Here is a 16,921-nt window from a genome sequence, read left to right on the forward strand (position 1 = left end):
CCATTTTCACTGTCAAAGTGCCTGATTTGGAATGCTAGAGGCTTCTGCGTGTCATTTGCTAGACTAGTGTGAACCTTTGGATGCCAGTAAAGAGGCAGCTCTCTAAGTGTGGCCCATGGCCCACAGGTGGCTCTAAAGTTCCTTCTGGTGGGCAAAGAATCGATCTAGGAATGCACTCCTTTCCTTGGGCATATCTGGTGACTGACATGCAGTTCCTTTGACTTTCACTTCTGACCAGGGTTGTTTATAAGTCATCTAAGTGAGTAAAGCAAGGCTTAAAAATTTTAGCTTCATTAAATGGAAATTAGCTTGTTACCAGAATTTTCTGAAGACCTGCCTTTACAAATCCTAGATTATTATGCCACTCTGCATAGAAGCTTAGATATTAAGAAACCTAGCCGATAGCTTTTAGTGACCCCTGGCTGGCCTAGACTACATCTAGGAGGCTGGCACTTCCCAGTTGAGCAGCAGTAGAGGTGTGCCTCGGAGACCCCCTGAATCACAGTGGAACCAGTAGAAGCATTTTTCTCTAGGACCATATGATGTTGATATTGCTCGTATACTGGAGACTCAAAGTGAAGACGCCATTCACATTTTCTCCAGGCTCCTGGGATATCTCAGTCTCCTGGCCCATCTCCATACCCCCTAGTTTAGCACAAGCAGACTTGGCAAGAAGGTACATTCCTATCGACTGTAAAACATGCTTAGCTTAGAGCCTGGGTGTTTCTGACCACAGCAGCCTTTTATTCTATGTTAGCTGTTTGGTTCCTTCTGTATTCCTGTGGGAGCTGTGCAGTTAGATAAGATTACTTCGAAGTTGTCTTCGAACTCTAAAGCCCTATAACTCTGAGCCAAGATGATTGAGGGTGGGATTAGCTCATTTTGCAGCAAAAAAGTAAGGTCTATCTGCCCCATCTTATTTGGATTTTTATTTTTGCTTCTCTATAACATACCTACAACTATGGGGATAAGTGTTCATGTAAACAAGTCTTCCTTCTTCCCCAAACTGTCTATACATAACTCTGCATTTAAAACTGACGACACCCTCTCCCCCAAAACACCCAAATCCAGATTATTGTTCCACCCTGGGTAGGGGGGATCCTTGAAGGTACCAGTGCGCTCAGCTGTTCTACTGAGGAAATAGTAGCCTGCCTTGCCCTGGCTCTGCTCAGTGCTCTCAGGGCAATGGGGAAAGGGTCTGCGTTTATTTTGGCAGATGTGGAAAGGAGGGAGGGGATGCTTTACAGGGAAAAGGTTTTCTAATTGACAAGATATGTGATAACGTCAATCAAAAAGATCGCGGCAACTGTTTTCATCTTTTCTGCTCAGGCTGCTGCCCTGGTTCACATTTATCTAGACGGGTCTGTGCTGGTGACTCATGGTGGAATTGAAATGGGGCAGGGGGTCCACACGAAAATGATTCAGGTAAGAATGCAGATAATTGGATTAAGTCGGATGTGTGCTTGTAGATATGTGTAGGAGAGAGAAACCTGGAGTGTACATCTTCTGTTCCCAAATAAAAAGGATAGGACACTTCAGTTTTGACTACTTCAACTGCTAAGCTATTCACAGAAACTGGGTAAACAAGCCAGTTTTGTAACTGACCCTCCTAAAAGAATGTGGTAGAATTGCCTCTGGTTGTCTTACTGCTAAAGAAGGTTGTATGGTCATTTGCTGCTTTCCTTTGGATATATTAACAAGTGTGTTGTCTTTTTTGAACCTTTGCTGGGCAATAAAAAGATTTAGAAATTCTGATGTATTGCGTTATTTCTTGCCCTTTTTATAGTAAGGACTCTGAACAACTGATAGTATAAAACACATTTGATATTTCTAACCGAACTACCAGTTTTCTTTTCGCTCAATTATTTTAGAATAATTTTTAGCTACTCTTTCTATTTTGCTAGTTATTGTAATATTACAGATTATAAAACATTTGAAAGGCAAACATTATTTTAGAAAACCCTGCACAATTCTACCACTTAGCAATAATCACTGTTTTGGGGTCTCTCTATTTTGACATTTTTTCCTTTTCAGAACATCACTAGCATTCTTTTTATATAATTTTATATCCTGGATTTTCACCTATCCTTATATAGAGTGACCATTTCCTCCTGTCATTAAGAATTCTTTACAATCATGATTTTTAATGCTGCATGTATGTGTCTGTATGATTTATTTAGCCATCCCCAGTTGCTGAACACTTCAGTGAAATTTTTGTCCATAAACCTGTGATCAAACCAATGATTTTTTAAAAAATAAATTCCAGGAATGGAATTACTGGGTCACAGAATATATCTTAAGTCACTTGCCACGTTACCAAATTGTTTTCCAGAAAGTATCCATCACATTTCACCACTACCCAACATTGTACATTATGGATTGTTTAAAAAAAAACTTAGATAATTTAATAGAGGAAAGTATCTCATTATTGCTTTAATTTGCACTTTTCTGATCATAGAGGTGCTGAATATATGTTTTATTTCATGTTATCACTCGCTTGAGAATTGTGTGGTCATACCTGTTCCCCTTTCTGGGGTGAGACTTCTGTGTTTTCCTTATTGGGCCGCCAGAAACCTTTCTGTTCTAAGCCTATGCACTTTGTGTAGGCAGTCTTCTGAAAGCCAGTGGTGGGGAGGGCTCTGTATGCCTTATGCCCCTGTAGTAATTGTGGACAAACTCAACTAAGCCATACTGCTAGCAGGAAAGAGAATGTGGAACCAGCTGAGATGAGTAGTATGATTTTGCCCCATCATTAAACACAAAGGAAGAACCTAGCAGCCAGCTAAGTCCTTATGTTGGCCAGTGGCACTGGCACCATGTACTTCGGGGATCTCCGGTTGGTGCAGCTGCTTTAACAAAGCCATTGTCCTTTCTCAGAAATGCTCTCTTCCTGGAGCATCTCCAGAAATGTGCATACGGCATCTCCTCTCTGATGAAGTCAGATTTGCTAAAATTTTGCAGAGTGCAGAGGTAGGAGGGGCCTTGAAGGTGCTGATTTCATGATGATGAAAACATGAAACATTTCTTCCTGCCTTGGCTTGGGGCCTCACCTCCTCTTCCCGGTGCTATTGCACAAAAGAAAGTCAAAGAACAAGAGAGTGTGCTCAGGGCTGGGGCGCCAGACTTGCTACAGGGTCTTAGACAAGAGGAACTTCTTGTGGCTGGAAGAATTCGTGGTCCTGCCACTTGTTCCAGTTGGGCATGGGGGTGTTCCACACACATGCTATCGTATGCTAAGTGCACGGGTCTATGACTAACCAAAGAAAAGTGAAAGAAGATCTCTTCCAAAATCCAGGTGGCCAGTCGTGAATTAAGGATGCCATTGTCCAACATCCACCTTCGGGGAACAAGCACAGAAACCGTCCCTAATGCAAACATCTCTGGAGGCTCCGTGGTGGCCGATCTCAATGGGTTGGCAGTAAAGGTAAAAATTGTTGCAGTGGCACCCAAATCATGAACCCCGTCAAGGCTGGAGCTCAGAAGATGTTGCAAATCAACCCAGCTCTTGTCTCCTTCCCACACCCTCTTGGGGAAAACTGCGCCTTCCCCCAGTCGGGGGCTCAGTCAGTGTCAGGACTGGCCACTCTCCTGAGCGGGAGATGCCACCTCCTTTCTCCCTCACTCCTGAAAGCTCACTGGTCCCCAAGCCTTATCAGTTCTACTCAGAAATGTCTCTTTCCAGTTCCGGGTTGCAGTACCATGGCTGCTTTGGTTCAAACTCGCGCCTCTTGTCAGGGCCATCGCGAGCCTCTGTCTGTCCACCCCAGTTTCATTGCCTTTCACTCTGGCTTCCTGCAGCCAGGGAAAGCTTTCCCACAAAATAAATCTGACCGTGCCGTGCTTAAAAACAGTGACCGGTGGTTTATCAACAGCTTTTCTGTTAAGTCCTGACCGCTTAACAGGGCTTACATGGCCCCCATCCCAGGCGGTCTGTCTTTAAGACCAGTTCATGCTTCACCCCCAACCCCATGAGACCTTTCACCCCACCTCTTACGGGGTTGGTGTCTTCCTTCTCCTCTTAAATAAGCCTATATAACAGCACATAATAGTGTGTTTTTGAAATTGTTGTTCTCGTGACATTATGGTCATAATTTTAACTAAAAAATAATCCCTAGGACGCTTGTCAAACTCTTCTAAAACGCCTTGAACCCATCATCAGCAAGAATCCTGGAGGCACTTGGAAGGACTGGGTAAGAACCACTGTTACTTTGTGTTGTATGTTAGGAAAAAAAAAGGAGAGAGGAGAGTGAGACGTGTGACTCAGATACCAGTAGAAAGGGCACATTAAAAGGTACTGCAGGGCTTCCCTGGTGGCGCAGTGGTTGAGAATCTGCCTGCCAATGCAGGGGACATGGGTTCAAGCACTGGTCTGGGAGGATCCCACATGCCGTGGAGCAGCTGGACCCGTGAGCCACAACTACTGAGCCTGCGTGTCTGGAGCCTGTGCCCCGCAACAAGAGAGGCCGTGACAGTGAGAGGCCCGCGCACCGCAATGAAGAGTGGCCCCTGCTCGCCGCAACTAGAGAAAGCCCTCACAGAGAAACGCAGACCCAACACAGCCAAAAATAAATAAATTAATTAAAAAAAAAAAAAAAAAGTACTGCAGTTACATCATGATCAATAGAAGCCTTCAGCTCTCGGCATGTGGAGATATTATCACAGCATGACGGAGGAACTCCTACATCTGGGACAATTCTCTATTAGAGAAAAGATGGTTCTTGTGTCCAGAACTCTTGTTTTAATCAAGAATTAATTAATGTTTCTTCCTAAGGAATCTAGGTATTTCCTAGATAATAGCAGTCCATCTATTTGTTCTTTTTTGGGGGGTTCCCCTGTTCCTAAAATTGGAAGATAACGCTAGAATCCTTTTATAAAAGTAAAAATCATATAAGCGCTCTTTAGACAGAGGAAACCAAGCCATTTGGGTATATATTCAGCAAGTAGTAGGCACTAAATGGAATGGAAATATTCAACTGCTTCCTTTCATCTACCTAAAATCTAATTGGATGAGAAGACACACATTCTAAAGTCAACTAGGAAACTTTTCAGAGTAACAGGTTCTAAAGTACCAGGTGGTGTGGAATGGATACCCACTGAAGGCTGACAGTTCTAGGATGTCAAGTCATATTAAAGCACTGGTGTGGAGGAAATAACATTGGAGAGTCTTACTTAGAAATGGTTCCTGCTATTCCATAGAGTTAGGATTCATTCTATAATTCATATTTATAGGAGCTCTCAATCCTTTCTGGGCATATTTATTTCTGCCCTTTGCCCAGTGCTTCCTGGGAGAGTCTGGTTGGAGAAGGATGGAGAGAGATGCAGTGCAAGAGAGTCAGTCCTCCACCATCAAAAAATGCTGTCATTCAGCCCACTTTCCTCTGTAATGGTTGCACTTCTCACATTTTTCTTTCTCAGACTTGGGGGCATCATTTTGCGTCTTAGTCAACTGTGTACACTGCAGAGTCAGGAGAAGCCTTTTGGTGTACATGGTACAATTTAGTAAGATTGTATCCCTCTCCTAAGTCTGTTATGGATACATGATATTAAAATTAAATGTCTGACCACCCATTTTTTCCTGAAATGTTCTGTGTTAATAGGCTAAGTCTTTCCAGGTGACTGAGTGAAATTCTTCATAAGCAGAACATGTGTTGCCCCCAATAGTCCAATCTATAAGTGTAACACACCATGGGAGTCATTTATTATGATGATATGCATTGAACAAATGCTATTCCTACAAGCAGTGAACCATAAATGCCTATAGAGATGGAAAATGCTGAAAGGAATAAATTAAACTTGGTCCTTCCTAGTTATTACCACTGATCACTTTATTTAACACAGAGTAAAATTAATATTGAAGTCTCGAGTGATTCTTACTTTAAACATCTTTATCGCATCACGTTGTATTCTTCTTTCCCAGGCACAGGCTGCTTTTGATGAAAGCATTAGTCTTTCAGCTACTGGATACTTCAGGTAAATCGTCCTTTCGATCGCATGCTATGGAAAATGGCAGCAGTATCTTGAGGGGAAGTTTCATTTCTGTTTGCCATTTTGGCAAAAAATGATTTTGTACCTTGTGTTAACCCACTGTTATAAAGAACAATTAGGTGCTACTTAATCCAAATTTCCAGAAAGCCTGGGAAAAAATAGACACAGAAATAAAATACAGCGGAATCGATGATTCAGATCATACTGGGAAGTACTAACCTGGGGGTTAGTGCTTGGAACCCACAACAGTGGTTGACCTTTTGTGGAAAACTCAGTGTGTCCCTTAAGTTAGGAAATGAAGGAAAAGGGATGCAAATTAAACCCATAATAAGATAAATACCATCTCACACCTTCTAGATTGGCAAAATATAAGAATTTGACAATAACTGTGTGTTGTCAAGATGTGGCACAACTAGAACTCAGACACTTTGGAAAAGAATCTATCAATTTATCGAGTTATTTTAATGGAGAGTGGAAGCCATCAGAGAATAGAGTGATATAGAGAGTCATACCTGATTTTGTCTCTTTGTCACTTGTCATGGGAGTCCCAGGCTATCAGGAATTGGCTCTCAGGAATAAGCCCCTCCAGACTGGGCGGAGCAGAGGAGAGAAGGGTAGAAAGTACTGGCAAGCTGCTGGCCTATGCTTCTCTTCTACCATGGCATTCGTTTGGTGTTCTTAAAGAACAGTTAGGAACAGAGCAGGCCATGGTGCCTGATGGAGCGACCAGAGTAGTGGCACAGAATGAGAGCCAAGGGGCCTGATCCCTCGCACAGAAGGCTGAATCCTAGAGCCAGCAGATGGGTGAACTGCCAAGCGTGCACCTTTGATGTAGTGTTTGGTGTAAAATCCGGGTGGAATCCCCCACATCTGATGACGATAGGATTACATGACCCAATATTAGCCAAAAGCAATAGGATGAATATCCATACAGTCAGCAGTTAACTTCCAAGCATAAGGAGTCAGTGGTAGGGAGTGGTTTCATGTTTTTATCAGGCAAAGCAAGTTTAATAAGAAAGAAGTAAATATTTATTTATTCAGCAGACTTATTGCATGTATTATGTGCTACACACCATTGTACATGTGCACTCCTCTGGTTTGCTGTGCATACAAATTGAGCACAGCTCTCAACGGGTCTGTTTAATCATCGTGGTCTGCAATTAGGGGACTTGATCACTTAACAACGCTCCTCAAGAATTCTATTTCCTCCAGGGGTTATGAGTCGAACATGAACTGGGAGACAGGCGAAGGCCGTCCTTTCGAATACTTTGTTTATGGAGCTGCCTGTTCTGAGGTTGAGATAGACTGTCTGACAGGTGCTCATAAGGTCAGTACCAATTGGGAAGGTCTTCAAGTTGAACTCTAGATACATCTATTTTCCACATATTCCATCTGTCTGAGCACCAGTGAGGCACCATGTAATCGGCCTAGGGATAATTTGTCTGTTTTACCAAGGAAAATAGAAGCTCAGCAATCGCCTCGGTGTTTTATGTGGAAAACAACTGGCAGCCTCTCTTCTTTATTTCCCCTGCTCTTTCAAATGGAATCAGGAAAAAAAATCACTTCAAGGAAGAAACACAGCCTACAGGGGGCTTCAAGGAAGAAACAGCCTACAGGGGGCTTCGATGTAGAAACAGCCTACAGGGGGCTTCCTCGTGCATGAAATGCCATCATATGACATTCTTTTTTTTTTTTTTTTTAAGAAGATGTTGGGGGTAGGAGTTTATTAATTTATTTATTTATTTTTGCTCTGTTGGGTTTTCATTTCTGTGAGAGGGCTTTCTCTAGTTGTGGCAAGCGGGGGCCACTCTTCATCGCTGTGCACGGGCCTCTCACTATCGCAGTCTCTCTTGTTGCGGAGCACAGGCTGCAGACGCGCAGGCTCAGTAGTTGTGGCTCATGGGCTCAGTTGCTCCGCGGCATGTGGGATCCTCCCAGACCAGGGCTCGAACCTGTGTCCCCTGCATTAGCAGGCAGATTCTCAACCCCTGCACCACCTGGGAAGCCCCATATGGCGTTCTTGAATGATTTCATAAGCATTCACAATCTGCTAACAAGCACCAAGGGCCAGCCCAGGGGAGCTAGTGGCCAGCTTTTGATATCTTTTGTCCACCTAGGTCCTGCTTTTTAGATAGTTTAAGAGCATCCTTATGCTTTTAAGAAATGCTATGGGACTTCCCTGGTGGTGCAGTGGTTGAGAGTCTGCCTGCTGATGCAGGGGACACGGGTTCGTGCCCCGGTCCGGAAAGATCCCACATACCGCGGAGCCGCTGGGCCCATGAGCCACGGCCACTGAGCCTGTGCATCCAGAGGCTGTGCTCCACAACGGGAGGCCACAACAGTGAGAGGCCCGTGTACCGCCAAAAAAAAAAAAAAAAGAAATGCTATGAGGAGATGCTCACACAGATTCTCTCTCTCACACACACACACACACACACACACACACACACACACACTCCTGCTTCAAGGACTCAGAGTTTCTCCTCTTGTAGCTGGGCCTTTGAGGGTAAATGAAGCCCCTTGCCACTATCAATAACAATAAATGATCATCGATGGATTAAGTGGGACTGTGATACCCTCACAACTGTCATGTGATGATCTGCCCAAAAGCTACCCAGAGGCAAGCTCTAGTTCTTGATATTTCCAAACATCCTTTGTGACTGCATCTTGGATTATGATCAGATATGTTTTCATTTAATATGTCTCCAGCCTGTATGTTTTTAAACTGTAGTCAGCCTAATCTTTGAAATTATATACACCCTTATTGAACCTACACCTTTATTGAATCTGCCCATTCAAGTATCTAGCTTGTCAGGATTCTGATTCAAACCAGATTACTTTTGGGGAAACTTGGACTGGGGCAAGACAATGATCTCTCTAAGCATGCTTTTCATGCTACAGTAGCTGTCCTGTGTTAGGGAGTTCAGTGGAAAGTCCTCTGATGCTAACTGATTTCTACATCCCCCCTCCCTCGAAGAAAATGTTGGTGAAAACGTAATCATTTGGGTTTCCTTGTGTCTTGCATATGCCTTGGTCTTGTTAAGATCTAAGAACAGGGTAATAATTAGCCTTGGTATTAAATGTTAAGGTGTGCTCTTATAATTTATTGAACAATCTTTTTTTTACATAAATTTATTTATTTATTTTTGGCTGCGTTGGGTCTTTGTTGCTGTGCACGGGCTTTCTCTAGTTGCAGCGAGCGGGGGCTACTCTTTCATTGCAGTGCGCAGCCTTCTCATGGCAGAGACTTCTCCTGTTGTGGAGCATGGGCTCTAGGTGCAAGGGCTTCAGTAGTTGTGGCATGCGGCCTCAGTAGTTGTGGCTCACGGGCTCTAGAGCACAGGCTCAGTAGTTATGGTGCACGGGCTTAGTTGCTTGGCAGCATGTGAGATCTTCCTGGACCAGGGCTCAAACCCGTGTCCTCTGCATTGGCAGGTGGATTCTTAACCACTGCGCCACCAGGGAAGCCTAACTGAACAATCCTAAGAGATGCATGAGACAGCCTTATCAGATGTCTTCATAAAAGCTAGATCTGAGGCTCAGGTTAGGTATCACCCCAAGGCAAAAGGCCATAATGTGACATCCCACTAAGGGACCTCCCTGTGGCCTGTTTTTCAGAAATTCTCTTCATGTTGATGGACTTGCTTTAACAGACATTTATCAGCTGATACCATTTCTGAGGGTCAGGAACCTGGGAGTGGCTTATTGGGGTGATTCTGGCTTGGGTTTCCTCATGAGGTTACCGCCAAGCTGTTGACTACCGCCAAGGGTTGCAGTCATCTCAAGGCTCAGTGGCAGCTGGAGAATCCGATTCCAAGCTGCATTGCGTGGTTGTTGGCAGGAAGCTTCAGTTTCTCACTGGCTGTTGGCCAGAGGTCTCCGTTCCTCACCACATGGACCTCTCCATAGGATGTTTCAGTGTCCTCAGGACGTGAAAGCTGGTTCCCCGTGAGGGATTGGTCCAAAGGAAAAGGAGAGAGAGAGAGTATGGGTGATTAAGATAAAACCCAAGACAGAAGCCAGAGTCAGCCTAGTCTCGGAGTAATGAACTATTACTCCTGCCATATCCTACTGACCACACAAGCCACCCCTGGTAGAGTGCGGGAGCGGGCCGCATGAGGACGTGAATACGGGGAGGTGGGGGCCATTGAGGGCCATCGTGGAGTCTGGCTGCCACAGCCTAGAGCAGCCCTGTCAAATGACAGTGCAGACAGCAGTAAGTCCACAGCCTTGAAAGCAAAACCTTCACTAGCACTGCAGAATTGAGAGCATCCCTGCTCGCCTCCAGTTGAGGCCACTGGTCTCCTAGAAGAGGCCACCAGCCTTGCTAACTGGTGTGGAAGAGAAATTTACATTTCACTGTGTCTTTAAACAAGAGGGGTGGGTACCTGAAGTTTTATCATAGTAAAACATTCTAGATCACTATCTAATTTACTTAAGAAAAATGCTAGATGAAAGTCCCAGATCAAATAAGGAAATTCTTGGGTTTCCTTTGTTGCATTCATAATTATAAGTAGAATCTGTCATGACAAAGACCATATGTCACAGAAAAGAAGGTACAGACCTGCTGGGGAGCAAAGGTGTCACCACCAGCCTGGCTGGGCCTGCTGTCCTTCTCCTCATTTGTAGGTTATCAGAGAACTTTTGGTCACCAAGGTGGTAATGTTAGATTTAATCTCTGCTTTGCTCTAAAAATGAAAAATGTAAAATAGCATGTAACAGATTTTTTGCTGATGTGCCCTGAGCTCTTGATTCAGTAACTATCACCCAGCCAGCTGGACTCTGAATGTGGGGTTGTGTGGTAGCCACAGAGTTTTGCAACAAGGATCAGGAGGGCCATAGACATTTCCTGTTTTCTGTGGCATATGTTCTATTTGTTGTAGTGGATTAAACTGAATATGTTACATCACTCAGCTGGAATCAAAGTCAAGTAAATATTTTTCTCTCCTATTTTTTCCAAGAAAAAAAAAAATCACTGATTAAGCTGGTTGAGTATTTATATAACTTTGAAAGTTACACATAATAAACTTTGTTGCTTCTTTCTCCTGAAATATAATGTGGCCCAAAGATAGGTTCTTTTCCAATGCCATCCTGACAGGAACTGCTTCTCGACTTTGTCTCCCCAAGTTGTATTCATTAAACTAAACGTCTTTACTTTTTTTTTTAATTACTAGAACATCAGAACAGACATTGTCATGGATGTTGGCTGCAGTATAAATCCGGCCCTTGACGTAGGCCAGGTATGTGGAACTGACTTTCCTGACTCCCTATTTGTAAAAGTCAAAACTTCTGGGGGATCTGCCAGGAACACATCCCGTTGGCTTGTTCATCGTCTTCTTATTCTATCCCTTTATTCAGAATCTTTCCATTCAGGACAGCCACGGAACTCAAATCTCTTAGTGTTTAAAAAAGGGAAGGGGACAAAGGTGTTTCAGGTAGATTTTGAAGAAACATACAGTCTGTGACTGGGGAGCTTGAATGAGCAGGACTAAGCCTAGAGGTGAAAAGTGAGCCCCATACCTGTGGGCTGGAAGTAGAATGCAGTGCTTAGTGCTGAATCCTGGGGAGACGATGGGCTCTGGCTTCAGGGAGTTTAATGTTGGGTTGAGATCACAAACGTCAAAGAGTTACAGCAGCAGCTGTTGATGGGTAGCCTATTTTGCCCACAGACATTTTAAAATTTAAATTTGAAATAATTAACAAGATTGAAAAATCACAAGCAAATATTTTACATGAAGTTTCAAATGGCTAGCACCTCTTGGAAACACAGAAAATTTGCCAACACCAGAGCTACATTTCCACGAGGAAAAGTTGATTGGCTGCTTCTTTAGAGAGTCACATGCTCTCTGGAAGCTTCACTCACTTTCTTTACCTGCCTCAGCCCCAGTGGGCCATTCAGCTCCCTACTTGCAATGGAGCGTATAGTCTGAGGGACTCTCCAATTAGGACATTGACTGGAGAATGGGAAGAATGTATGGGTTGGAGAAGTCAAAGCAGGCTTCCGGGAGGAAGTGGTGTGGACCAGGTAGTCAAAGAATGATCGGGAAGAGGTGTTCTGGGTGGGAGGAGAGTGGAGGAAATCAACCTAAAGAAAGAGCTAAGATTCTGCACACCTTGTGTTCATGGCTGGCAGTGAGGAGAGGCTGGTGGCAGCGCTCACCCATGTCCCAGGAGCAGGATGTGAGGCTGGAGGTAGGGAGCAGAAGAGGGCCGGGCTGGTGGAAGCCTCCAAAGACAGGCACCTCACTTAGCAGGGGGAGGGGACTTGGCCCGGGGAGCAGTCCGGAGTGTCAGGAAGCTTCCTCTAACATCGTGGTAGAGAAGAACATCTCTGCTAATAGATAGAAGTGAGGATGGAGATGGGTGGAGAAAATATGGCCACAGGAAGGAAAAAAGGAAGAAGAGACTCAGAAATCACAAGTCTGTGTGGGGCTTCCCTGGTGGCGCAGTGGTTGAGAGTCCACCTGCCGATGCAGGGGACAAGGGTTCGTGCCCCGGTCCGGGAAGATCCCACATGCTGCGGAGCGGCTGGGCCCGTGAGCCATGGCCACTGAGCCTGTGCATCCAGAGCCTGTGCTCCGCAACGGGAGAGGCCACAACAGTGAGAGGCCCGCGTACCGCAAAAAAAAAATTAAAAAAAAAAAAGAAGTCTGTGTGGAAAGGTAATTTTGTCCACGTGCTGACATCTAAGAACCGGAACATTTTAAACCTGTAAAGGAAGCTAAGCAAGCACACGGTTCGAACCCTTCATGTTACAAGCGAGGAAACTGAGTCTAGAGATGTGAGGCCAGCAGGCTCGTGAGTGAGGAGCTGCTAAGGTTCCGGAGCCCCGAGAGTCTTTCCTGGGGTGCTGGGGTCTGTGGCCAACCAGTCAGAGAGCGTTTCATCTGCCTTGTAGGCAGAAAAAGTCAGGGCATTTGGGCTACAGGCTCCCTGAGGGTTCTTCCAGAGCTGCAATTTTAATGCCAGGCTGAGATTCGAACTCAAGTCCTTTGAGTGAACTTAGCGTTCACTAGGATGTTCAGACATGCTTCGAGGTGAACTTGTAAGTAAACATTTGGAGACATACTCCAAGACATGCTGAAAACCCCCTTCAACTGCATTTTTAAGATTCAGACTAACAGCAAGAAGGTGAAATGTTACTGTTGACTGTCTTTTCTCATATATGGAAATTTTTATTTTTATTTATTTATTTTTTTGCCTCAGATTGAAGGTGCATTTATTCAAGGCGTGGGACTTTATACAATAGAGGAACTGAATTATTCTCCTCAGGGGGTCCTGTACACTCGGGGCCCAAACCAATATAAGATCCCTGCCATCTGTGACATCCCCACGGAGTTGCACGTTTCTTTGTTGCCTCCGTCTCAAAACTCAAATACCCTGTATTCATCTAAGGTAAGCTGTGCTCTATGAATAAATGCATGTTTACGTGATATCTGTGCCAGGAGGGAGGGGCTACATTCATCTCTTGGTTGTTTGGGGGTTTTGCCAGGATTGTAGGGGAAAAAAGCCCTATTAAACATTTTTTTTTGTTTGGCCGCCATGCGGCTTACAGGATCTCAGTTCCCCAACCAGGGATTGAACCCGTGCCCCCCGCAGTGGAACACAGAGTACTAAACACTGGACCACCAGGGAATTCCCAAAACATTTTAATTTTAAAGTAATTTAACAACATTATACAATTTTAAAAAAATACTCCAAATCGTGGAGACTAACACAAACTACTATTACCGTCAGGTTGTCTGATTTTTCATCTTCATGCCAATAATCATCTTAATGCCTAGATCTGCTTTCTCCATTTGGGATCATTCCCTTAGGCTGGAATCCTAAGAATGGGAATACTGGGTTAAAATAGTGAATTAGCTTTTTAAAGGAAAAAATTGTACATGTAATATTTAATATTTTATGTACCCGTACATGCACATATGTACCTATAGATGCACATATACATAATACACATACATATGTATATATATACAGAGGGAGAAAGAGAGAGTCATAATCTAGTTGGCTTGTTTCCCTTCCAGGGTCTGGGAGAGTCTGGGATATTCCTGGGGTGTTCGGTGTTTTTCGCCATCCAGGACGCGGTAAGTGCAGCACGACGGGAGAGAGGGCTGTTTGGACCGTTGAAGCTCAATAGTCCACTGACCCCAGAGAAGATTAGACTGGCCTGTGAAGACAGGTTCACAAAAATGGTATGTTCTGCTCATGCAAGTCTGTCCTTGTGGTTAAGCTTCATTAACCCACCGTGGTGGTTTTCCACGGAAGAAGAGGTGACAGGAATCCTGAAGGCATTTGAGCAGGAGAGCAGCCTGCCTGCAGTGGGGCTCAGTCCTACACCACTAAAAAAGAAAGGTTCATTCTTCATTTCTTCACTCATCAATTGTATATTCCTCCTGATTAGTTCTGTTCCCTTCCCAGGACACATTAGTCAGGGATAAAGTTCAGGAACTGTGCCCTGAACCCAAGAATACCACGCCGAGAATCTGGGCCACCTCCACAATCTAACTTCCTCGGAAGGAAGTTTAGAGGACAGACTAAACTTCCTTCCAAACCACTGGGAGTATGTGCCATGCCTCATTTGAACCACAAAGTAGGACGGGCCCTTTCCCAACCCCCAGCAGCAGGAATCCCTCCTGCAAGCCAACCCCCCTCCCGCCCCGCCCCACTCCGGCTGAGCAAACATCTCAGCTCTCCTTGGGCGTTTCCAGTGGGATTTTTCATTGTGGGAGGAGGTCATGCCATTGACAGTGACTCCTCTGACTGTAAACAAGTTATTCCTTATACTGAGGGGAGAGCCCCGTCCTATACCTCCTGTCATGAGGGCTCTTCATGGTACCCCTTATAGCTCTTCCTAAACCCCACGAATCGCCGCTTCACTCTGGAGAAGCACAGAGGCTGATTCCACCTTTCCTTTGTCCCTCTTCAAGCATGAGATGACTCTCATAGCTGTCCTGCCTCGCCTGACCCTTGGCCTCCTCCTGGATTCCTCCACGTTTCTCATACTGTCATGGCCAGACCTCTCGTTGTCCTGGGCACCCTCTGGGTGGTTTTTATCCTATTTTATAGTCTGCCATTTGTCACACATCACAAACATTTTCCAAGTTGCAAACATCCAAACTTGTCCTTTTATTCCAGATTCCAAGAGATGAACCTGGATCCTATGTTCCTTGGAGTATACCCATATGAATCAAATACAAACCTCTGGCGAAGATGGGGTGGCTCTTCCAACAAAGCAATCTATCCAGTCTCAATGCTCTAGGATGATGGGTCTGAAAGACAAATTTTCACAGTTCAGAAATCATTTCACAGAGTATTGCTTTTATAGGATGCTGATTTTAAATGTTCCATTTGGAATTTGATAGATATGTTTAAGCAGTTTAGAAATCATATTTTAAATGGCATAAATGCTAACTGGTTTCCTCTAGAATGGTATTCTTTATTATTCTGTCCCTTAAATCCATCCAGCTGAATGGAATGGAAGATGATGGTTTATATGTAACTCATAGTTGGCTTGTATTCACCAACAGAAATTATACTGTCCAGTGAAAGGTGGTTTTCTAAGTAACTTTATTAGTATGAACTGTAAAGTTGTCATTTTCTCATTTGTCCCCATCTGCTAACACCCTCTTTTTCTTGTCAGAATGGATCTAGGCACTATGTCTAAAGAGTCTGTAGGACCAAAGAAAAAAACCAGATAAATTGAACTTAATCAAAACTAAAAAGTTTTGTGCTTCAAAAGACACTATGAGAAATTGAAAAGACAAACCACAGAACAGGAGACAGTATTGAAAATATTTGCAAATCGTATGTCTGATAAAGATCTACTGTGCAGAATATATTTTAAAACTCTTACAACTCAACAATAAAAAGATAAATAACCCAATTTTTAAATGGGCAAAGGAATTAAATAGACATTTCTCCAAAGACATCCAGGTGGCCAATAAGCACATGAAAAGATGCTCAAACTCATTAGTCATGAAGAAAATGCAAATCAAAACCACAATGAGATATCATTTCACACCCACTAGGGCAGCTGTAATCAAAATGATGGACAACAGTAAGTGCTGGCAAGAATGTGGAGCAATTGGAACGTTTATCCATTGCTGGGGAGAATGAAAATGGTGCAGGTCCTCTGGAAAACACTTTGGCAGTTCCTCAGAAAGTTAAACACGTAGTTATCATATGACCACTCTTACATATATACCCAAGAGAATTGAAAACGTATGTCCACACAAAAACTTGTACACCAAGGTTCATAGCATTATTTATAATAGCCCAAACTGGAAACAGCCCAACCCTATAAACTGATATATGTGTTCTATCCATATAAGGGAATATTATTGAGCCATACGATGAATGAAATACTGATACATGCTACAACATGGATGAACCTTGACAACATTATCTGAGTGAAAGTAGCCAGGCACAAAAGGCCACATATTCATAGTATGATTCCATCTATGAAATGTCCAGAATAGGCAAATTCATAGAGACAGAAAGTAGATTAATGGTTGCCAGGCCCTGAGGGGAAAAAGGAATGGGACGGTGATGGCTAATGGGTACAGGGTTTCTTTTCAGGCTGATGGCAATGTTCTGGAATTGGATAGTGATGATGGGTGAACAACCTATGTATATACTAAAAACCACTGAATTACACACACTTTAAAAGAGTGAATTTTACGGTATGTGAGAAACAGAAAACGAGGAAAAGAGTGAGAAGTTGTGAGATTCATAAGAAATATATCCCAGTGGCCTTTAGTGACAGGAAACCTCAAAGTGGACCAAGCAGCAGGACAGAATCACTGAAAAACTCCAAACATCGGCACTGATGTATAAAGGACTAGAGACTAGATAGAGTATAATATCTTCTCCCTGTCACACTTGCAACTCTTGACTCTTGTCCCAGAGCCAGGTAAGACGGCAAAACTTCAGT

The 16,921-nt window shown here is 43.8% G+C and overlaps 1 protein-coding gene across 1 annotated transcript in view; it reads left to right on the forward strand.

Annotated features, from left to right (window-relative positions):
- AOX1 (aldehyde oxidase 1) overlaps window positions 1-16,642 on the forward strand; it is a 71,264-nt gene extending 54,622 nt beyond the window's left edge. The window contains exons 27-35 of the mRNA XM_065880260.1: window positions 1,330-1,425; window positions 3,296-3,424; window positions 4,116-4,190; window positions 5,918-5,970; window positions 7,198-7,312; window positions 11,160-11,225; window positions 13,192-13,380; window positions 14,013-14,180; window positions 15,124-16,642. Of these exons, the coding sequence (XP_065736332.1) occupies window positions 1,330-1,425; window positions 3,296-3,424; window positions 4,116-4,190; window positions 5,918-5,970; window positions 7,198-7,312; window positions 11,160-11,225; window positions 13,192-13,380; window positions 14,013-14,180; window positions 15,124-15,174 (942 nt within the window). The 3' untranslated portion in view covers window positions 15,175-16,642. The remainder of the gene's footprint in view (window positions 1-1,329; window positions 1,426-3,295; window positions 3,425-4,115; window positions 4,191-5,917; window positions 5,971-7,197; window positions 7,313-11,159; window positions 11,226-13,191; window positions 13,381-14,012; window positions 14,181-15,123) is intronic.
- The last annotated feature ends 279 nt before the right edge of the window (window positions 16,643-16,921 follow it).

Source organism: Phocoena phocoena, chromosome 7 (assembly GCF_963924675.1).
Source record: "Phocoena phocoena chromosome 7, mPhoPho1.1, whole genome shotgun sequence".
Taxonomy (NCBI): domain Eukaryota; kingdom Metazoa; phylum Chordata; class Mammalia; order Artiodactyla; family Phocoenidae; genus Phocoena; species Phocoena phocoena.